We start from the raw sequence: 21,379 nt of genomic DNA on the forward strand, positions 1-21,379 counted from the left end.
TTGATGGTACTGAAGACAAGGGTGTAGAGAGAAAAGGGGAGTGGGTCAAGGCTGGACTGTGGGGTACACCCACTGGAAGAAGATGGACATGACGTGCCGGCGGAACACCATAACACAGGTAGGATACACTGGAAGAGGCAATACGAGAACGAGGGGATTTTTGGGGACATCATTCTGATAGTAGATATTGTTGTTAGCAGTAAGTTGTATTAAACCATTTCATAGATTCAAGAGGGTGAACCTTATAACCCTCACAACTGAGAAACAATGTATTGAATCAACTGAGGGTGAACCTTATAACCCTCACAACTGAGAAACAATGTATTGAATCAACTGTGTAATCAATCAAATAAAATTTATATTTGGAGCGCAAAAGTGGAAGTCTGGTATTTTTCCAAGATAAACCATTTCATAGTTGGGGTGCCAAGCGTGAGGATGAGTATGCAGAAGACATGGTAGTGTAAGGTTGAAGTGTGGTTTGTGATGTGGGTGAAACTGGACTATATATGTTGATTTCAAATGCATTACCTTTTTAGTGTAACTGTTGTGATGTCTATACCTTTGTACAAAGTAATGAGGAAAATGTATATTTCTCTTCAATTTCAGTAGCCAAGTTTGATCTCTCTTTACCTTTTATCATGCTTTTAAAAACATATTGCAAACACATATTAATAAGTATGCAAAACAACGGATTCATTCTGTTTTCAAATTTATTATATTACATGAATATGTTAGCCATCTCCCCCTAGGTAACTTAATAATGATCCCGGACTCTCCTAAAAGAGCCAACTCTAGGGCTTGATGCTCCCCAGTCGCTGTATCTCCTGTACTCCCCTGGCCTCAGGTAGTACTGACGTCCTCTGTAATTGGGCTCTTCGTAGAACATCCAGTGCCCATCCTGCACATTACAGGAGTAGATGTCATGGTAGCGGAACTGCTCGTGAACATGTGGACAGTCTTCAGAGAACTCCATCATCTGCCCCCCAAAGTTTTCTCGCTCATAAACCCTTATTCCATAGGATCCACGATGCTGTGATGGCAAACATGACAAATAAAAAAAAGACTTGCATTCAGATGTTTCTTTTGAAAATAAAATGTAGAATAGTAAAACAATCATCCCTTCATCAAGTTCGAGAAATTGAGTACCATTGAGGTGGTAAATAATGAAGCTTTATTGCCTAATCCTGTGGGTGACATCATGTGGTAATGACCGTAAAGGCTGAACTTAAGCTCACGGTCATTACCACAAAATATAAAGTTGTGGGTCAGCAAGCTATTTGATGGCTAGGGGCAGGGTGCATATGCTGCAGCAGCCCAGACACTTTAACACTGAGAAGTCACATGGGGGGTGGGCAGAAGGTGCAACTGCAGGAGGAATCTAGGCTACAGAGGGCTTTGACGTCATAAAGAAGGATTCTGGTGACGTGAGGAGGGGCATGGATGTTGGGAGCCGTGCACAATGCTCACTTTACATTCCTGGGGTTCGAATAACACATATTATGAAGCAACAAGAAAAACATCTGCTGTGGCATGAGCTATATAAAAGGCCAATATTATTGTTCTTTGAATGGGGTCATTGTATGTACTTAAATAAACATAGCTACTTTTTTACGTGAACTAAGCTTGAGCCTGTCTGTCATGCACCGTTTGTTGAAAATACAAAGTACTTTGCATCAGTTAATATTGTTACATTTTACATAATGCACCTGATAATTAATGTATCATTAAAAAAATAAACATGCAACACAATTTGAACACTGATGATAACTCAGTGCATTATTGTGTAAGGGAAACTCTAAAACAAAAAATGCACAGCTATGGTAACATGTCTTAGACAATCTTAAACAGTGGGGTGGCTGGCACTTGTGTTGTTATGCCTGTTGGAACAGAACCAATAATAGATACTTAATTGTACAGTATTACTGGGCTTCCATGTTATTGTACATAAGGGTTTTTTAAAAACTTTTTTTAGATTTAAGTGCGTGTATCTCAATAAAGTAAATGCAGGATGCATTGAGGAACTTGGTTGTCTCCAAATAGGTAAGTTAGGTTAAGAGTGTGTCTCTATATCACACAATAATATCGACTGTTGAAAGCTATTTTTTATGGAAGACAACACTAAAGGGTTGATTTTGCATGCCCCGGAGAATTAAAATATGTGCAAAACTGAGGCGTAACGGATGTATGGAAGCCGTTAAACTTATATTTCTGCGCTGGGACATTTTATTCACATATTGCAAGTGAAGTGGGAGATGGAAGGAGAACTACTTTTTGTCCCTCACTTTAATGCCCCGCACGCAACATCTCTCTCTTTTACGCCAGGGTGAGTTTTTCATGTCGGAGTAAACATAAGGGATTATCGTGGAAACTAATGGCAATTCGCGCCTAGTTAAAGCAATTGATTTCAGAGTAATCCTGTGTAAATGTTAGCGTAATTTTCAGTCAGCATTTACATTTTTCACTAAAAGTAGAGTAAAATGATAAAGGTGATTTCTATCCATTTCCTTTCCATTTTGTGAAGGTTGAAAACGTAATGCATTGACGCACTCACAGGTAAGTGCCACCATTGACAGTACCATGAATGCATTTTGCATTTCTTTACAAAGTGAGCCAGTAAGTCTACACGCAATGAACCAATGCCTTCTTAAGGCTCTTTCAGCAACTTTATCAATATTTTGGAGAAAAAAGTTATCTTAGTTGCAGAAAATAGATCATAATTAACTCAACAGTAATTTCAATCAACCAATAGTTTATCCAGTTAACAATTACTATACAGTATTGTTAAGTCCTTCCATGTGCAACTTTAGGCAAGCCAAAGTTTTTCTTGTCTGAGGCTCAAGTATGTGTTGGGCCTTTGGGCCTTATGCTTGGAAGTATTATTATGTGTTAGCACTACCACACTAAGATACTCGAACATGAACTTTACCTAGTTGGCCAAACCTTGTGAAGAGGTATAGATTAACAATTCATGCACAAAATAAAAGGGAGTCACACTTACTTGTGGTGTCAAGCGGCACGACCTGATGGAGTCATTGTAACCCATCCACTGCTGGAAGTCTGGGAAATCTCCTCTTCTCAGGTAGTACTGGTGTCCCCGGAACTTAGGGTGTTCATAGAGAATCCAGTTGCCACTTTCCACCCGGATGGAGTTGCAGCGGCTAAAGAAAGAGGTGAGATCAGGGCACTCAAAGCTGCACTCGTAGGAGCGCCCCTGGTAGTTCCTGTCCTCGTAGAAGATGATCTATTTTGAACAAAATAATATAAATTAGATGAGGAGGTCAAAGTGAAAAAGAATCAATGGTAACTGTGTGTCTGTCAATAATGCTACTACCCTTAATAGGCATTCTCAAAGTTATGGAGTGTTTGTTTTATTCTTAAATAATGCACCTTTGTTTTACCTGATAACCTCTTTGAAGCTATCAGCACCCACAGGAGTGGCACCAGCTGATCTGGTGCCTAAGAAGGCTGTTTTTACGCTATGGCGATCTCTTGCAGGCTATCATTCAGTGGCCATACTTTCCCCTGCACCACGACCACACATCTACATTGCTCCACTCACCATCCACGTACCTGTCAATCATCTCCCTCGAGGGGCCTCCATCTCCACTTCAGCAATGGACATAAACAATTGATACCTTTTCCCTATCTGTGGCAGATAGAGGTTTTTGTTGCATGTGTTGAAGGGAATTGGTTTGTGTGATCTGCACACACAGAGTTACATTCCCTTAAAAACACTTATGCACCCTCGTGCACATGACCTAGGTGCTAGTAGCCATATGCACCTAGATAGGGGCCTTACAACCTGGTAACACACCAGGCCTACATCAAGGCCATTACTTTGCGTGAGCCTCTATCTCGGTCCCCGGTCTGTCAACGCCAGAAAACCCACTCTTCTTGGTACATATTGCTGAAAAAAACATCACATGTGCATTGTCAAGTGCTGCTTTCTAGCTCCAGTGTGGCTGTGGAGGGGACTGCTTAGTGAGCTGTGTTCGGCTTACTAGGGTGCATTTTGGGACATGTGTTGCATTTTGTTCATCTTACTTTCCCTGGCAGTACATTGATGCATAAAACAAACAGCTGCATTCATATATCTATGAATCCTTTTGGAATTGTTTGCCCCTGTCCATTGTTTGCATATATTTAAAGGTGTGAATATATCTTTTTTACATAATTACAGCTGTGGCCATGCCAATGTGGGGTCACAATCAGCATCTCCAACAGTGGCACCCAGAGCCTGTAAATGGCAGGAGGGCCTGATGTGACAACATTTATTTGCAGGAATTTACCTCCTCCCCTTGAAATTAGGTCTTTGGAAAAGAGAGTTCGCAGTACCCTTTTTTTCTTTCACTTTATTTTATTTTGAAAAAGCGCATAATGTCATAGACAGCAGAAGCGAAATAAAATGGCCTCTTCCCCTACACGTTTTCCAGAATATCTGGAAATGCAGGATGAAAATTATCTAAAGCTCTCATTGCAGATTTAAAATGCACTTCTAATATGAAATCTATATTGATTGTATCAAACAAAAGGAAAACAATCCAGTAGCACAGCTTTCTTTCACGAATCCCATCCTTTGGGTTTCAACCCTCTCCAACCATTAACCTCTTAACACAATTGCATCTCCATGCTACCATCCTATCCTCTCTCTGCCATTGACAAGGTCGGTTCTGCAGCATTTCTGTATCACTTCTACCTCTGATTAGACATGATCAATTGCTGTTTGTTGGCCAATATGAGTTGCTGAACACTTTAGGAAAGCTGTCTCTCATAAAGCTAATTGGCTCCTTATCCTCAGCAGCCTCAGAAGAGAGGGGAAGGAATAATTGGCCTCGGAAGCAGAAGACAGCTCATTGCCCTGACATCCATCCGCTGTTTCATAAATCAAGAACACTCTGCATTAAAGGTAGTCTAGGTAAAACAAATGCATTCTGGCATGCAGGAGTTTCTTGATATGTGTGAGTCATCAGCATGCTACATAATAGTTACTGCACAATAATAAATGCAGTGAAATTAAGCACATTTACACAATTTCGTTTTTTTTAAATGGTGGGTATTTTACAAAACAGGTTTTTATGATAATTCCTTAAGTGTGTTGAAATCGTGACACCATGCCCATAGTTGCACCTGACAACCAAAATTATCTAGACGTGATATCTTGGGGTTGTGCAGTTCCACCACAGCACTTTATTTTGTGTCCAATGAGACAGAATACAATGACTTTCGGTGTTAAGCATGAACAGGGCCAGTCACAAACCCAAAACTTTCTTCCTTTAATGTTCAACACAGCCCACACTATAAACACCATTTATAGTGCCTTGGTAATGCCGCATTGCTGTATTTCAGATATGTAAGTGTTTTTGATTTTGAGATTACCCCAATTACAATAACTAATGAATAAATGAAAAAAAGCATTCATTGTCTTGGCTCCAATACCTGTTCCCAAAAGATGTAAAAGCTTCCAAAGATGGAGGGGAGTGTAGCAGAAATGAGACACAAGGGAATGGCTATAGACTTACAATGAGCCTTAAGGGCATATCATGTTGGCTTTCTGTTTGCTTTGAACTGCTCTCTGTAAGGAAGGGAGGCTCACTTTATTAGAGCTGAGTGTGTTTGCACAATCAGCTCATTGACCTCAGACACATTGCAAGATCTCAGACAAAGACCAATTATGAAGAAGCTGCAGAATTTATTTGATTGGACTTCTGATTTTTCTTCCCCTAAGCACACATTTAATAAGAGCAAACCAAGGGTCCAGAATCATAATCAACATTCCAAAAGCCACCGGGGAACTGAAGTACTCGATTAAAGAGCAACAGACTTGAGAGTCCTTTCAAAATACTGAGCTGATGTAACCCTCAGGTGCAGGCCGACACTGCAGTAACGATCTGCTGCCCAAGTTAAGGGCCAGAGCGAAACAAGGGTTCCCCAATAAGGGTGGCGGGTCATTACCGGCGGCAGTAGGACCACCCCCAGGGTTATACCAGCATTAGACATGGGTGCCAAAAGCGAAGTAAAAAGATCAAAAAGAAAAATGTACCTTTCATCAGTTCTGCAGAGCTGTGCAAGGGACAGGACTCCAACTTCAATGTTGGCTGAACACTGTTCCCTCCGCGGCTCTGAGGGCTGAAGGAGCCTGCTTCTTTTTTTTACTTCGACTTTAGCACCCGGGCGTGCAGCCGTGGGTGAGCTCAGAATGCGGTCTTATACCAAAGACTACTGCCCACATTCCAACCTTCCTTACTGTCTACCACCCCCACCCAATGAATACCTATGTGGCTATGGTGAACAATTCACGTTTCCAAAAAACAGGTGTGTTTGGGGAACTACACAAGCTGAGGTTCTATATAGGTGCAAATTCATTTATGTGGGGTGTAGGACGACCGCAATAGATGGCGAGTTCTTAAAGGTAAGCAAAAACCGTAGGACTTCAATAAAAGCCTGGCACTTAAGGGGTTAAAGGAATTCGGGGATACACAGTATTCATTATAAACAGACAACTAGGTTACTATTAGACATCACTTCAGCTGCATGCTCTATTATGAGTGGATGCAAAATGGAAGCAGGACAATGCTGCAGAAAAAGAGGGAGGAAGAGGGTGCCTTAGAGACGTGCACATTCCTTACGGTGGCAAGTACCAGAGAAACAGCACACAGTTTTCAGCAGAGGAGTGCTCTTATAAGAGGTGGTGGTTGTGTGGGGTATATATGTTAAATCAGATAAAAGTGGCTGAAAACACACATCGGAAACTACCAGATTGTCATTGGAAACCCATTATGTATTCTTGTGTCAATAGTGGGCAGAGAACTAGCAGACTGAATAAGGCTATGGCAGTCCTTAACTGCAATCTGATTCTATGTTTCCAGGCTTTCAATTTTCAATATCAGTGCAATAAACGGGAATTGTCAACATGATATATCCTCTACTAGGCCTATAAAAGAAGCAGACAAACCTATGACGTCTAAAATCATCAACATCTGCAGGAAATGCCTAACCCCAGAACAGCTGCCTCACCATCACTCGAGCCTTGTTTGGCTCTAGGCGCGACTATTGCAACACACTTTTCGCAGGCCCTTCCAAGCAACACATTCACTAAATGCAAGTTATCCAAAACACTGCCCTCTGGGCCGCCCTTAACATTCCGAGATGTGAGCACATCTCCGTGGCCAGAATTGCTGAACACTGGCTCCCAATTCAAGAACTTATAACCTTCAAAACACTGTCTATCACTCACAAGTGCCTGTCTAACACTGCCCCCTTACCTGTCTCAGAAAGCCTCAGCGTATTGAGACCAACAAGATCACAATACGCTCACTGTCTCATAACCCCGAGATTCAGATGAACAGGAGCTGTGGGAACCAGCTTCCCTGTGATCTCATCAAATCGCTGGAACAAACTGACACCAACGCTAAGAGCTGACCAATCTTATTGGAAATCCCGTAAGCAGCTGAAAACTTGGTTGTTCACACAAGGATCTAGCAAAACCTTGCCCTGACACCTAAGAGTTTAGAGCGCTGCTATAAGTGTAAAAATAAACAAATATAAATGACAGGATTTTAGGGAAAAAACATAAAAGAGAAGGCAGACATGTTTAACTTCATGCCTGAATTGAAATCATATCATGACATTAGTGAATTCTTGTTTCTGAAAGTGGCTCTGTGCCAAAAGTAACCTTACCTTCCCCATGTTGGCTGCTGGATGGATATGCGACTGAGTGATGTGCATGGGATCCTGGCATCCTTTATATACGTCCTCTGAAGTTACCCCATATAATGGGAACAATATGCTGCATGCACACAGCCTTTTCTGCCCAGTCAGTGCAATATACACAGTGCCCCTTTCAATGCTGTTCATGGTTTTTGTGTGTGTTTGCTTACTGGGAAACCTGCGGCCTCCAGACAGTAACTAAAGCGCAACATTTCCAGAGTATCATCAACATGCTGACTGTTAGGAGATGTTTCACGAAAAGAAATACATTCTAGTGTTTTCACTGCACTTATTTTCACATTTGTTGTCTAGGTTTGAAAAGGTGCAGACAAGAATATTCCGTTTGAGCTGGGAGGTAAGGATGGAAAGAACTGCTTAAGCGGGGGAATGAATGTACACAGAAATGTAAAAAATAAATTACAGTGGAAGGAATAATGACCACAAAACTGGCCCCAGGTATCTGTCTTATATGAAAGTGATTTACGCAGCATATGGAAGGTGTGTGAAACCTAGTACAATTATATTTGCAGAGAGCTAAAGAGTGGGCTGACATGTTTTTTTTAACATGCATTAGAATGTATAAAGGAGTGTTTTTAGATTTATGGGTTTGATTTATTTTTGTATTCTGTTTTTATTATTGGGTGTTTCGTATTTTAGAAAAGTCGTATAATATAGTATTTTAACTCTATGACACATCGCACATTAGTGATCATAAAATCGTGTCCTGACTCCTGAATAGTGTAGAGATGGTAATTGTACTTGTTTATGTTGACAGTGCATTTGTTTCATTTTTATGACTGTTCACCAATTTTTATTTTTCAGTCAAACGAAGTGAAAGAAAAATTAACTCCACTACAACCAAAAAGGTGATGGGTGGAAGGTTTGGAAAAAAATCAAACCACTTGTACTGCTCTGAGCAACCTTCCAAACAACAATTTCTTAGCCCATCTGCACTACTGAAAAAGGAGCCCACCATATGTAAATCAGTCAGATACGGCCACCAAAGGGAGCAGCCCAAACTGCTAGGCCAGATTTCCATCCGCAGAGAAACAGAGGCAGGGCTGGCCCTAGGATTTGCAGGGCCCTGGGCAGCAAAACATGTGTGGGACCCCTAATTTGCATAAATGGTGATATCAGTGATATCACAGAATGAGTCTTTAGTTTATGTTTATGTTTATTAGGTTTATATAGCGCTTTAATCCAAATTGCTTTACAATATAACAACAAGGTACAATAATGAAAGAAGCATATATACAATCATGAAACAAACCGGTGAGACAATATATAGAAAAATGTACATAGATAGAGGGGAAGAGGGAAGGGTGAGTAGGCAGGGGGGGTGGTCAGGGAGTACAGAATGATTTCCAGAAATCTGATTCAAAATCAAGTGGGTGAGAGAAGGAAGGTGAAGGGGGGAAGAAAGGGAATGGGAAGGGGAAGGGGAGATGGGCGGTGAGATGGCAGGGAAGGAATATCAGGGGGGGTGGAGAAGAAGGGCTTTCAAGGAGGTTCAGAAGGAGGAGTAGGTGGGGATGGAGCGGATAGAGAGAGCTAAGGAGTTTCAATGTAAGGGGGCTAAGAGCAGAAAGGAACACAAGCGTGAGGAGGCACATGTGGACGGGGGTACAGTCAGGAGGAAGAGGTCACCCGTGCGCAGAGAACGGGAGGGAGTGTAAAATGAGAGGAGAGAAGAGAGATAGGGGGGAGCAAGTTCATGAAGAGATTTGAAAACCAGACAGAGGAATTGAAATTTAAGTTGGGAGAGAAAGGGAAGCCAGCCAAGGTGAGAGAGTGAGGAGCAAATAGAGTCGCGAGGACCTAGGAGACAGAGAGTACGGATAGAGGAGTGGTAGATGGATTTGAGGGGGCCAGGTGAGAGACAGGGAGTCCAAAGAGGAGAGAAGAGCAGTAGAAGAGACGATTCTCAAAGGTATCATGGGAAGTTGCATTAAAAACATGTCGCCATGTGTAAGGTAGTAGACAAATACACAAACTGTCAATATTAACGTGTACCTATGTGGCAATATTAGGAGTGAGCACTTTTTTAAAAGTAGCAGACGGCTGGATACCTTGTGCAGACTTCTAATTTTGGCAGATAAGGCATTGTGTGATAAACGTTGTGGTAGCCCTCACTTTGGTTAAGTGGTGTTGGACGGAATTTAGAACAGTCAGGATTTCAGGAACTTGAACAGACCTCTTCCCAGATGTAATTAATAGAAATACTATTCTGTTGAAACTTTGGTTTAAAAACACTATTGCCCTCATTAAGGGTGAGCCGGTCTGGAAAAAATGCAGGTAAAAATGCTGGTACTACCGGATCTGGCATTTTTCAAGATTGGCTCACTCCGAGTCTGCCGGTAGGGGCTGTGACCTATCGGCAGGCCTGACCTGCCGGGAGTTAATGCCCCTATCGGCAGATAAATGACTGGATCTCAGGCACCATTGTTAACAGTGCCAGTGATTCAGTAGTTCCCATCCGGGAACTTACCGCCATTGCAGGCACCCGTAATATCCCGGTAATACTGGGATATCGGGTGCTGGTAACGGTAAGACGAGTTTGCCAGTAACCCGCCGGTAGTACAGGTGGCTTACCGGCAAACTCGTGACTGTGCAAAGTGTATTTTTCACAGTGCAAATTGACTAAGCAGGAGTGACAAGTGACGATGTACCATGCAAAAAATTCCATGAATCGGGCCCTTAGTCATTAACTCTCAGAAGACTGGTTTGAACAAACACTAGCAGGCACTTTGAATTTAAAGCCTGATGGTAAAGCTTGATTAAAGCCAGTTCAAAGAGTTTGCAGGAGGAGGTGTTTTGGGCAAGTAGAGGCAGGAATGGGTGGGAATGGCCAAAGGGATTAGCATGGACATCCTTAAATGTTTCCAATCTAAAAATACACACACACATCATTTCTTCACAGGGTATGTAGGTTGAATGCAAGAGCAGCAATTTCTTCTCTTCGTTCTTTCATTTAACAACTTTTGCGGTCAAGAGCATTGCTAATCCAAGGCATCCCACTAAGCAGGTGGGTCACCCACAGGAAGACCTGTACCCATTCAAAAATGACGTTCACTGTATGAGTGAGGATCTTGGCGTCACCCAAGTTCAATATTTTTCGTACTCATTAGTTTAAGGCATAACAATTTGCACAAGTGGCAGATTAACCTTATTCGAAAAAACACTGTACTATGAGAGTGATAACCGTTTGGGCTAATAAAAGTTTGCATTGCAAAACGGTTACTGGGTCGTACATTATATTCAAACTATTTTATTTTTTATTTATAGTCACAAATTTACAAGCTATGACTCCCATCCCTTTTTTAATCTTATGCAAATGGAAGTAGGCTGTTATGCCTTCTGGGAACTTCTTGCACAAGGACTTCAATCAACTTCACCATTAGTTTAAGGCATAACAATTTGCACAAGTGACGGATTAACCTTATTCGAAAAAACACTGTACTATAAGAGTGATAAACGTTTGGGCTGATCAAAGTTTGCATTGAAAAACAGTTACTGGGTCGTTTATTATATTCAAACTATTTTTTTAAATATTTACAGTCACAGATTTACAAGCTATGACTCCCATCCCTTTTTTAATCTTATGCAAATGAAAGTAGGCTGTTATGCCTTCTGGGAACTTTTTGCACAAGGACTTCAATCAACTTCTCCATGAATAATGAAGACTAGCAATGGGCGACGATACTGCAAATTGACTGACGCACCTGTTTGAATCAAAAATACTTATGTGCATTTATAAGCAGAAAATGCATCTGTTGATTTAAGCATGTACACATGCACCATTTTAAAAATAGACATTTTCAGAATGTGTAATAATCATGTTCACCTGTGTATGATATGAAAAAAGTAAAGTATATCCTTTTCACTTATATGCCAAGATCCGTTAAAAATTGTTGCCTGGTGCATGCTGGAGGGAACTATTCAAACAAGTGTAGAGGAGCAGCTGAATGCCCCGGCAGGAAGTCCCGCCCCCATTCTTCCTATGTGCTGGAAACCAGAAGTTGCGACATGCACAACACCAGTGATAGTGCCTATTCCATGGAGAGTCTTCGAGAAAAGGTATCCATTGAGAAGACCCTATTGAATGTACCCCCATAGAGATGACAACCTCTGTGAGGAAATCCCCGAAGGAATATGAAGATGAGAGCAAGAAAGGCTGGTGACGTCACAGGAAATGAGCGTGACGCATTGAGAAGATAAGTCAAAGAAGAAGATACATAGACCTCATAGAATCTGATGACAAAAAAAGAATCGAGTAAACTTTCATATGCAGAATGAAGATTGGACGTGTAAAGAGCACTGCCGAAAATGCAAGTAATTTTATAACTGTACAGATGCAGAAACGCAAGTAGACTAAATAATTTTAAAGTCTGGCTATACGTAGTGAATAGACTGCAGGTGGGGCCGCCATTATATAGAATTCAGGACATTCGAGGACGCATATTTAGTAAGCTCAAGTCCACGGAGAAAGAAGGATTCATAGCTGAAGCTGTGTCGCAGCAAGAAAAGTAGCTAAGAAAGGGGTAGGACAGAGAGGGGCTGTCTGGCCTGGTATCAAAGGCTGAAGCAGCTAAGAACTGGTTATCTATTCTGAAAGGCAGTAATTGTGGGAAGCCGAACCAAGGTACAGAGAAAGAACACCAAGATTATCAAGTCTCTTCATTTAAGACAATGGGCCTCATTACGAGTTTGCCGGTAAATAAAAAGCGAATTACCGGCATGCCAGTGCTACCGTGTCCGTGTAGCACTGCTGTAGGAATCTAGGATAGATTCTGAGTCAGCGTCCACGTGCATTCCGGCAACTGGGATATTGGGTGCCGGCAACGGTAAGATGAGTTTGCCAGTAACCCGCTGGTAGTACAGGCAGCTTACCGGCAAACTCGTGATGAGGGCCAATCTGTGGGAGTCATTTGTATTTTTTTTTATTTCTTTATTATTTGTATTGCGCACCAAACCATGAGGTAACTGGCACTTGAAAAACTTAGAGGTTACATACATAGTAAGGCAAACATATTACAATCAAGTGTGGAGCCAACAAGAGGGACCCTGGTTACAGGTGGGTCAGATAAAGGAGATAGTGTACAGTAGTATAAAAAAAAAAAAGTATAACTAAACAAGATGTTGAGCAGCAGCAAAGATAGACAGTGGTCGGATAACACAGTGATTACATCTTAGTGAAAAGGCTTGTTGCTCAGCCAATTTTTTATACTGGCTTTAAAGGTGAGGAAGAAGGGTTCCTGTCTCAGAGGGATGGGGATAGAGTTCCATTGTGTGGCAGCTTGGACTGGGAAGCTGGCTCCTCTGGCTGTTTTTAGATTGTATCTTGTTATGGGAGTGAGATGATCTGGTAGTACGTGTGGGTTGGTATTTACAAATTTTGTCAGCCAAGTATTTCGGGGCTGAGTTTGTGAGGCATTTGTGCATGATGGCCAGGGTGCGTAGTGTGATTCTGTCACGAATGGGTAGCCAGTTGGCGTTATGTCTGTGAGTGGAAATGTGGCAAAATCTGGGAAGACTAGGTGCTGCTCTCAGAGAGTTATTCTGGAGTACCTGGAGTTTATTTAGATTGTGTCCAGACGAAACAAGGAATAATGTTTTGCAATAGTCAAGTTTATATAAAGCAAGTGCTCTGGCCAGCGTTAGGCAACTGCTTGTAGATAAGTAAGATTTACAGCTATAGATCAGTTTATTAGTGTAGGCCATGGACAACGCCACGCTGTTGACCTGTTTTTTAAGAGAAAGAGTTGAATCGAGGTAGACCCCCTGTGTTTTTATCTCTTTACAGACGTTGATTATGTTGCCGTCAATGATGAAAGATGAGTATCAAGTGTCGAGTTTATTCAGGCATGCCTGTTTACCCACGATCATTAACTTGGTCTTTTCTTCAAGGAGGCAAAGGCTGTTGGTAGCCACCCAGGCTTGGATTTTGAGATAGATATTATTTAGCAGTTTGGAATTATGGTCGTAACAGCCAGTGATGGGGATGAGGACTTGAGTGTCATCTGCATAGTTAGTGTAGATGACACCCATGTTGTCCAGGCGGTCGAAGAGTAGCTTCGTAAATATATTGTATAATGTGGGTGACACACAAGATCCTTGAGGGACACCACACAGTATCGGAGTGGGGTCTGCTGAGGCCAAAGGGGAGAAGACTCTGGTGGTCCAATTTGATAAGAAGGATTTAACCCAGTCGGATGCATTAGTGGAAAATGCTGCTGCTGTGTTGAGGTGCTTGGTGAGAATTTGGTGGTCGACGAGGTCAAAGGCTGCAGATAAGTCAAGGCGTAGGAGGATTGCTAGCTTACCTTTGTCCTTCGGATCATCCATTTGGATCTTTAGATCTAGGAGGGCTGTCTCAGTTCCATGTCTGAGTCTGAAGCCTGATTGTCTAAGTCCTAGGAGTTCATTCTCCTCTAGGTGATTCGGGATTTGCAGATAAGCCACCCGATCCAGAATTTTTAGAAGGAACGGGACGGTGGTGATGGGTCTGTAGTTTGTGGGGACGTTTGGATAGAGGTTGTTTTTTTTAATAGAGGCATAACCCAAGCTTCCTTGAGGTTATTGGGTACCTGATTGGAAGCGGATGAGGAGGAATTTATCAGCGTGGTGATGAAGGGGGCTAGGTTTTTTGTCCCCTCTTTAATGATGGTGGCAGCGAAGACATCGCTTGGCAGTGGGATGGTTTTAGGCTTTTTATGATGTCCACCCTTTGAAGTTACTTGCGAGAAGGTGAAGGGAGTGAAAGGATGAGGGTTTTTTTCTGGGTCAGGGGCGGGCTGGGAGCCGATGGTGAGGCTTGCCTTTTTAGCTTTCATCTTATTTTGGAGTAGAGTGATTTTATCTGCGAGGGCTTGCTGGCTTTTTGTACACCACTATGCGTTTTTGTTGCAGTCTTGTGTGGGTGGTGCAGGGGATTCGAGCTCTTTTAGGATGCTGAAGAGTTCCTTAGTACTGGATTTGGCATTATGGATTCTGGAATTATAGGTATCTTTTTTTCCAGAAAGGAGCCACTTTGAAATTTGCGGAAGCTGATGTAAATGCAGTTTTGTTGGTGATGGAAGGTGATTTACACCACGTGGATTCAGCTGATCTTTTTGTGTTTCTAAGACTTTTTAGTTCAGGGGGTGAACCACTTGTTGAGGTGAGCCATGGGTTTGGCTTTCCTAAGTTTAAGAGGGGCCGCAATATCTAAAGCAGATTTAAGAGTGTTCGTGTAGAGGTCTACCAGGTTAAGGGGGTCAAGGTTTCTGAATTTAGTCTTGTTAAGGATGTCGCTAATGAGGGGCTGGAGGCTGTCTATGGTGATGTTGAGACAGTTTCTACGGAGCGAAGGGGGTGCTAGTGTAGCTTTGGCAGGAGAGGATCCAGGGATGGAGAACAAGATCAGGTGATGATCTGACCAGGCAACGGGTTCATTTTGGATAATGGAAATAGAGCAATTAAGATCAGACACCCAGTCCAGCGTTCTGCCTTTGGAATGGGTGGGTGTTGTGATTCTGTGGGCTTTATAGCCCAGGTTGGAGATGGTGTTATCCACGGCAAGGGCATGATGGCCAAGGTTCCGGTCTCCTAGGAGGATAGTTTGGGATCCAAGTTTGGTGTGAGTGGAAAGGAGGTTCAAGATGTCATCCTCGAAGGAGGGAGAGGGGCCAGGGGGGCGGTAGAAAAGATGCAGGGGTATTGTATGAGTGGGTGCAAGAGATAGTTTCACTGATAGGAGCTCTGCAGAGGGGGAGCTTGAAGAGGGAATGGCTCTGAGGGCTAGGTGGGATTTGGCAATGAAGGCCACTCCACCACCTTTGCCCGAAGTTCTATCAGCTCTGATAATGGTATAACCTTCAGGTAGGGCGAAGGAAAGTGCAGGACCTGCTGCCTAGTGTAGCCAGGTTTCTGTACCAGCCAAGAAGTCAAGGCTGTTTGAGATAATCAGATCAGCGGTCTCTGCGGCATGGGCCACAAGGGACCGTGCATTGATAAGGGCTCCTTTAATATTGGAGGATGGTGGAATGGTCTTATGTTCTTTGCGGGTTGCATTGGTGGGGGGAGAGTGAGTTGTGAGGTATGGGGGTATGGTTCTGGGAGTGAGGACGAGCCGTGACGCTACTGGTGTTGAGTTGATGGTTTTTAGACTTAATGGTGACTTTGTGGTTTGAGAGTGGGATAAGTGGTGTTGGTGGTGTAGCGAAGCAATGTAACCATTCGAGAGGGCTGAGTGGGTCACTGGTTGCTGTGTTTGAGGGTGCTGCTAGTTAGTCTAAGGTTGGGTGTGGGTAGAAGAGGTGGTAGAAAGTGTGTTGGGGTGACTGAGTGAACTAGAGGAAGTAATGAGGCCAAGGCCAGTGAAGCCCTGTGGAATAAGGACATGGTGGCTTGTCAGTAGGCTGATTCAAGTTAACACAATGGGCAAAATATCAGCAGTAGACTGGTTCAGAAGTTAGCATAGAGGGCAATAAGCTAACAGACAGAATAAATCAATAGGTAGCACATGCATGTTAGGCAGGGTAATACAAACAATATCATCAATAGTTAGCAGTAGGTTTATGGGCTGCTGCAATTGGATCATAGCACACACTACTGAGCCGATAGGCATAGGGGTTGGAGACACTGCACGAGCTACCCACGCTGTGTTTAGTTCATAGCAGGATAAGGGGTGAGCTCTGTGAAATTGTAGCCTTGACGTTAACACAGTGTCATGCTAGGCTGGCGTGCTGGGAGCAGGGTTTATCGGGTTACGTGGCGAGTCTCGGAGGCCTAGGAGGCAGGACCTTTTGTAGAAGTAGCAGGTTGTTTCTCTGAATTTTAGTAACTCGCCATACTTTCGTGCTGCTCTCCTAGTGTAGAGTGCCTCAGTGCACAGCATGCCAGCACAATCCGGCAAACAGGAGGCAAAACAGGGCCTTGTTCTTGGCCTTTGCCGCCAGACAGCTGACGCTTTACGGTATGCGGATTGGTGGTTGTGCTTGGCGTTACCTAGCAACTGAGGGAAGCAGCCTCAGTTTCAGGCTGCGTTGTGCCGGCCATCTTGGGTTGGGCAGAGGCCCGGCTGCAATGATACAAGCGGCAGAGGAAAATTAAAATAAACACACAATTTGTGTGCTTGGTGGGCGAATAAGCACAAAACGTGCATCTGCTGGATGGGTAAGTCTAGCATGAATCGTGAGCATCTGCTGGAATCTCATCTTGTGTGTTGGTCGTCGAGATGATCTGTGCGGGAAGCTTTGATGCGAGGCGGTGGCTGGAGGTCTGGGTGGAGAGGGAGGAGGAGGGCTCCTACCCACTCCGTCTCTGGTGAACAGGTCCCTGACCCCAGGAGGCAAAACAGGGCTTTGTCCTTGGATTTTGGTGTAGGACGGCTGCCGCCTTACGGTGGCGCGGATTTGAGGTTGTGCTCGGCTTTGCCTGGCAACTGAGGGAAGCAGCCTCAGTTTCAGGCCGTGTTGCGCCGGCCATCTTGGGTTGGGCAGAGGCCCGGCTGCAATGATACAAGCGGCTGAGGAAAATGAAAAGAAACACACAATTTGTGTGCTGCGTGGGCGAAGAAGCACAACACATGTTCATCTGCTTGGTGGGTAAGTCTAGCATGAATCGTGAGCATCTGCTGGAAGGTCGGGGTAATTCTCACCCTGTGTGTTGGTAGTCGAGATGATCTGCGTGGGAAGCTTCGATGTGAGGAGGTCGCTGAAGGTCTCGGTGGAGAGGGAGGAGGAGGGCTCCTGCCCACTTCATCGCTGGCGAAGAGGTCACTGACCGCAGAAGGCCTTGTCCTTGGCCTTTGCCGCGAGACGGCTGCTGCCTTACGGTGGAGCAGATTGGAGGTTGTGCTTGGCATTGCCTAGCAACTGAGGGAAGCAGCCTCAGTTACAGGCCGCGTTGCGCCGGCCATCTTGGGTTGGGCAGAGGCCCGGCTGCAATGATAAGAGTGGCAGAGGAAAATTAAAAGACACACACAATTTGTGTGCTGGGTGGGCGAATAAGCACAAAAGTGTGCATCTGCAGGCTCATTGCAAAAATATGGTGTTTTGCAAACTGAAACTAACTCCTGTTTTTGCAGAAGTTTCATGATTGTTTTTAATTTGATTTTGCATATATTTGGGCATATTGTTCGAATTAGCAATATGCTTTTATTTCAGAAGCTACAGATAAGGATTATTTTGACTGTCAAAAAAATGAATAGCAAATGTTGACTTAATTTATCAAGTACTGCTTACTATAAAATGACTAGATAGCTTCATTAATGTAGCCCCTGAGCCTTGATTGGAGAGGTGAGTAGGCCAAAACTGTTGGCCGGGTGTAGAATTGCAGGGGATCCTATAGCAAAAAGTTGCAAAGGCAGCTGAGCATGTTGGGAGAAAGTTGCTGAGATGTTATATGTTTAGACCTTCCTGTAAATCATATGACTTCTTTCCTGTTCCTGCAGGAACATGCGCTGTAAAATGTGGTGTTTTGACATGAGGATGAGTACAGCTCCAGCGCTTCACTCGGTGTGGGAACTTTTGCCCCCATAGCGAAAATGATACAAGAATATACGCAGAAGTGAACATATCTTAAAGTGAAAGATACAAATTTAGTTCACTTGACCTTTCCCTTTAGAAGAAAGTGCACCAGACAAAGAGCATTCATTGGCCTTTCAAAAAGTAATCAACGGCAAAAAAATAACCTGGTAGAGGACATTTTTCATTAAATACGCTGGATAAGTATAAAGAGTGCTCATCTTTCTATGCCAGCAATATGTAGTGAAATATTCCCTAGAAAACAAAATCCCAATACAAGCATGTGCTTTGATGTCTCTTGTGGGTAAGGGTCGCACTGGAAACATGACAACCTGGGTGAAATCCTAGTAGCCAAATGCTTGAGTACACTTCCCGACCTCAAAAACACCCAAGGGAGTTGCGCCCGCCATCTTAAAAAAGTTACGCTGTCGACCCACATGTATCCTTTACTTGTGTCCTGTAAAGCAGCATATGGCCACAATCAGCGAAAAATAACAGCACTAGTCTCCAGGATTGCAACCTCGCTTACCACATGCTGGGCAAATATTCAGGATCGCTTGCCCTCTCATCATTCCCTCTCCTCATCCCCACGTCCGGCATTCAACATTGCTCTGCTTTATAAAGATGACTACAAAGGTACACATACCATAGTAAGGTACCCACTCAAATATATGACTCAATAAAGAAACATGTTAAGCCACAAGTGTTCAATTGTGGTATTATTCCCCTATCTTGATTGAGAGACTACAAATACGAGAATGCAATTCAGCAAAATGGGAATAAATTGCTTTTGGGGTTGTTTTGTTTGATACATTTTAATTTACCTGGAGGAGAGCGTGGATTTAAGCAGGTAACTGGAGCTGCTTTGTGTGTGCTTTCAGAATAAAAATGCCTATTTGCATTTCTTATCACAGAAACGTTATGAACATCTCCTCCAACACAATGGTCTCATAAGTGGGCCATAATTTGTAAATCACCCCTTCTTTAATGCGCTGCTTGAAGAAAGAAAGTCATAAACAGTCATTAAAGGGCCTGCAGCATCTGATGGGCCACTCGGAACAGGTGTCTCTCTAGACAGCCACAGGAGGTTGGGAGGCGACACCGTGGCCTCACTTGAGCTTCATACCTGGAAGCTGCATAGCAGTTGAGGCAGACCCTAATGCCTTGCGGGGCCTCTCAGACAGCGGGGCCTTGGGCCACCGCACAGACTGCCCATGCCTCGGGACCGCTCTAAACACAAGCAACCGCACACCCGTTTCAGCCTTTTTGGGCCTCAACAGTGAGGTGCAGTTTGGATCCCTATGTCACAGCGAGCAAGGGACCCACGTCTGGCCATACCCTATCTCATACAGGGAGACAAACTATAACCAATCAAGTAATGGCAATGCCATTAGTGCAGGCTTTTGTGTAGGCATGGGAAAGGCATTTGCTAGGCACAGCCGTGGTGGTATTAACTACTGTTGTTGGTAGCAGATGCACAATGGTATCAGTACCTGCGCATCCAATAGCAGTGCCTGGCAAAAGCCTAAAATGTATGCACAAGCCAAAACAGGACTTCAGTGACGGACACACAGAGTGCTTATAAATTGAGTGGCTGAGGCAGGCCTGGTAAATGTTTACAACTCCAATTAAGCGCCTGATTAATGGAATTTATTGTAGGATGCAAAGTCACTTTTCACTGCTGCAAAGTCACATTGCACTGTCAACACAAACCCTGATTCATTGAACTGTCCAAAGTGTATTTTTGCAGTGCAAAGTCACTTTGTACTGCAAAAATGACTGCAAGAATGACTGCAAAAATGACTTTGCACTGACTGCACTGTAAAAATACACTTTGCACAGTTCCATGAATCAGGGTGTGTGTTGGCAGTGCAAAGTGACTTTGCAGGAGTGAAAAAATTCCATGAATCGGGCCCTTAGTCATTAACTCTCAGAAGACTGTTTTGAACAAACACTGGCAGGCACTTTGAATTCAAAGCCTGATGTAAGGCTTGATTAAAGAGAGCAGAAAGAGTTTCCAGGAGGAGGTGTTTTGGGCAAGTAGAGGCAGGAATGGGTGGAAATGGCCAAAGGGATTAGCATGGACATACGCAGTCAATGGGTGGTAACATAACCAAACAACACCTACAGAGTGTGTTCCCCCTCATATACCATTCCTGTGTGTCCCTCCTCATATGCCATTCCAGCCTATCTGTGCTCCAGTGCAATCATTTTAGCTTCTAGGTTTCGCAAGTGACACCTAATAGCCCAAACTGAAAGCAACAGTGAAGGCACATCTCACTGAAGGCACGTGCAAGTGTACTGTAAACACAAAATGATGATTGAGATGCTCCGCTCCTTACTCTTCCAAGGTGGCGATAAAGTGTGTATGCACTTACAACATGTGCCCTAACTGTCACACTTTCAATTCTTACATTACACTGAATGAATGCTCTAGGCACTTGGGTCCCGGCCATGTTGTGCTGAGAACAAGTTTTCTGATTGTTACAATGCTGAATGTGCTGTATCGTTCAAAAATATTCCGGTATAAAAAGCATTGTGGGTTGAATGGTATGTTGTGCATCCATGAGATTTGTGCATGCAAGCTTCTGAAATATCCCTCGGCTGTGTTCTGCATCTTGGTAGATAGACGCTGTTTTACTAATATATAGAGGGTACAGTATAATGTGGTGCAAGGTCACTATTTTAAGTAACAAAAACATTCTTAAATGTTTCCAATCTAAAAATACGAACGCACATCATTTCTTCACAGGGTATCAGCAATTTCTTCTCTTTGTTCTTTCATTTAACAACTTTTGGGGTCAAGTGAATCGCTACTTCAAGACATCCCGCTAAGTAGGTGGGTCACCCACAGGAAGACCTGTACCCATTCAAAAATGACGTTCACTCTATGAGTGAGGATCAGCCATCACCCAAGTTCAATATTTTTCGTACTCATTAGTTTAAGGCATAACAATTTGCACAAGTGGCAGATTAACCTTATTCGAAAAAACACTGTACTATGAGAGTGATAACCGTTTGGGCTAATAAAAGTTTGCATTGCAAAACGGTTACTGGGTCGTACATTATATTCAAACTATTTTATTTTTTATTTACAGTCACAAATTTACAAGCTATGACTCCCATCCCTTTTTTAATCTCATGCAAATGGAAGTAGGCTGTTA

The 21,379-nt window shown here is 43.3% G+C and overlaps 1 protein-coding gene and 2 non-coding genes across 3 annotated transcripts; all 3 read right to left on the minus strand.

Moving 5' to 3' along the window:
• Window positions 1-750: 750 nt before the first annotated feature.
• Window positions 751-7,689, minus strand: LOC138489722 (gamma-crystallin-3-like). Its single transcript, XM_069617367.1, has 3 exons — window positions 7,678-7,689; window positions 2,999-3,241; window positions 751-1,030 (listed from the first exon to the last, which is right to left on the minus strand). The coding sequence occupies exons 1-3, from the start codon at window positions 7,684-7,686 to the stop codon at window positions 755-757; spliced, it is 528 nt and encodes a 175-aa protein (XP_069473468.1). The 5' UTR covers window positions 7,687-7,689; the 3' UTR covers window positions 751-754.
• Window positions 7,690-10,697: 3,008 nt separating this feature from the next.
• Window positions 10,698-10,845, minus strand: LOC138490667 (U12 minor spliceosomal RNA). Its single transcript, XR_011275587.1, has one exon. It is a non-coding gene; the product is annotated as a U12 minor spliceosomal RNA (small nuclear RNA).
• A 10,172-nt stretch (window positions 10,846-21,017) lies between these two features.
• LOC138490668 (U12 minor spliceosomal RNA) lies at window positions 21,018-21,166 on the minus strand. Its single transcript, XR_011275588.1, has one exon. It is a non-coding gene; the product is annotated as a U12 minor spliceosomal RNA (small nuclear RNA).
• Between the last annotated feature and the right edge of the window lie 213 nt (window positions 21,167-21,379).

The sequence above is a fragment of the Ambystoma mexicanum genome, chromosome 9 (genome assembly GCF_040938575.1).
Source record: "Ambystoma mexicanum isolate Mex_15411 chromosome 9, UKY_AmexF1_1, whole genome shotgun sequence".
Taxonomy (NCBI): Eukaryota; Metazoa; Chordata; class Amphibia; order Caudata; family Ambystomatidae; genus Ambystoma; species Ambystoma mexicanum.

Excerpts from the sequence above, each read along its gene's own strand:
- LOC138489722 (XM_069617367.1), bottom strand. Across the intron at positions 1,031-2,998 it reads CGTGCCGCTTGACACCACAA|CATCGTGGATCCTATGGAAT; the intron begins GTAAGTGTGACT and ends TTGCCATCACAG.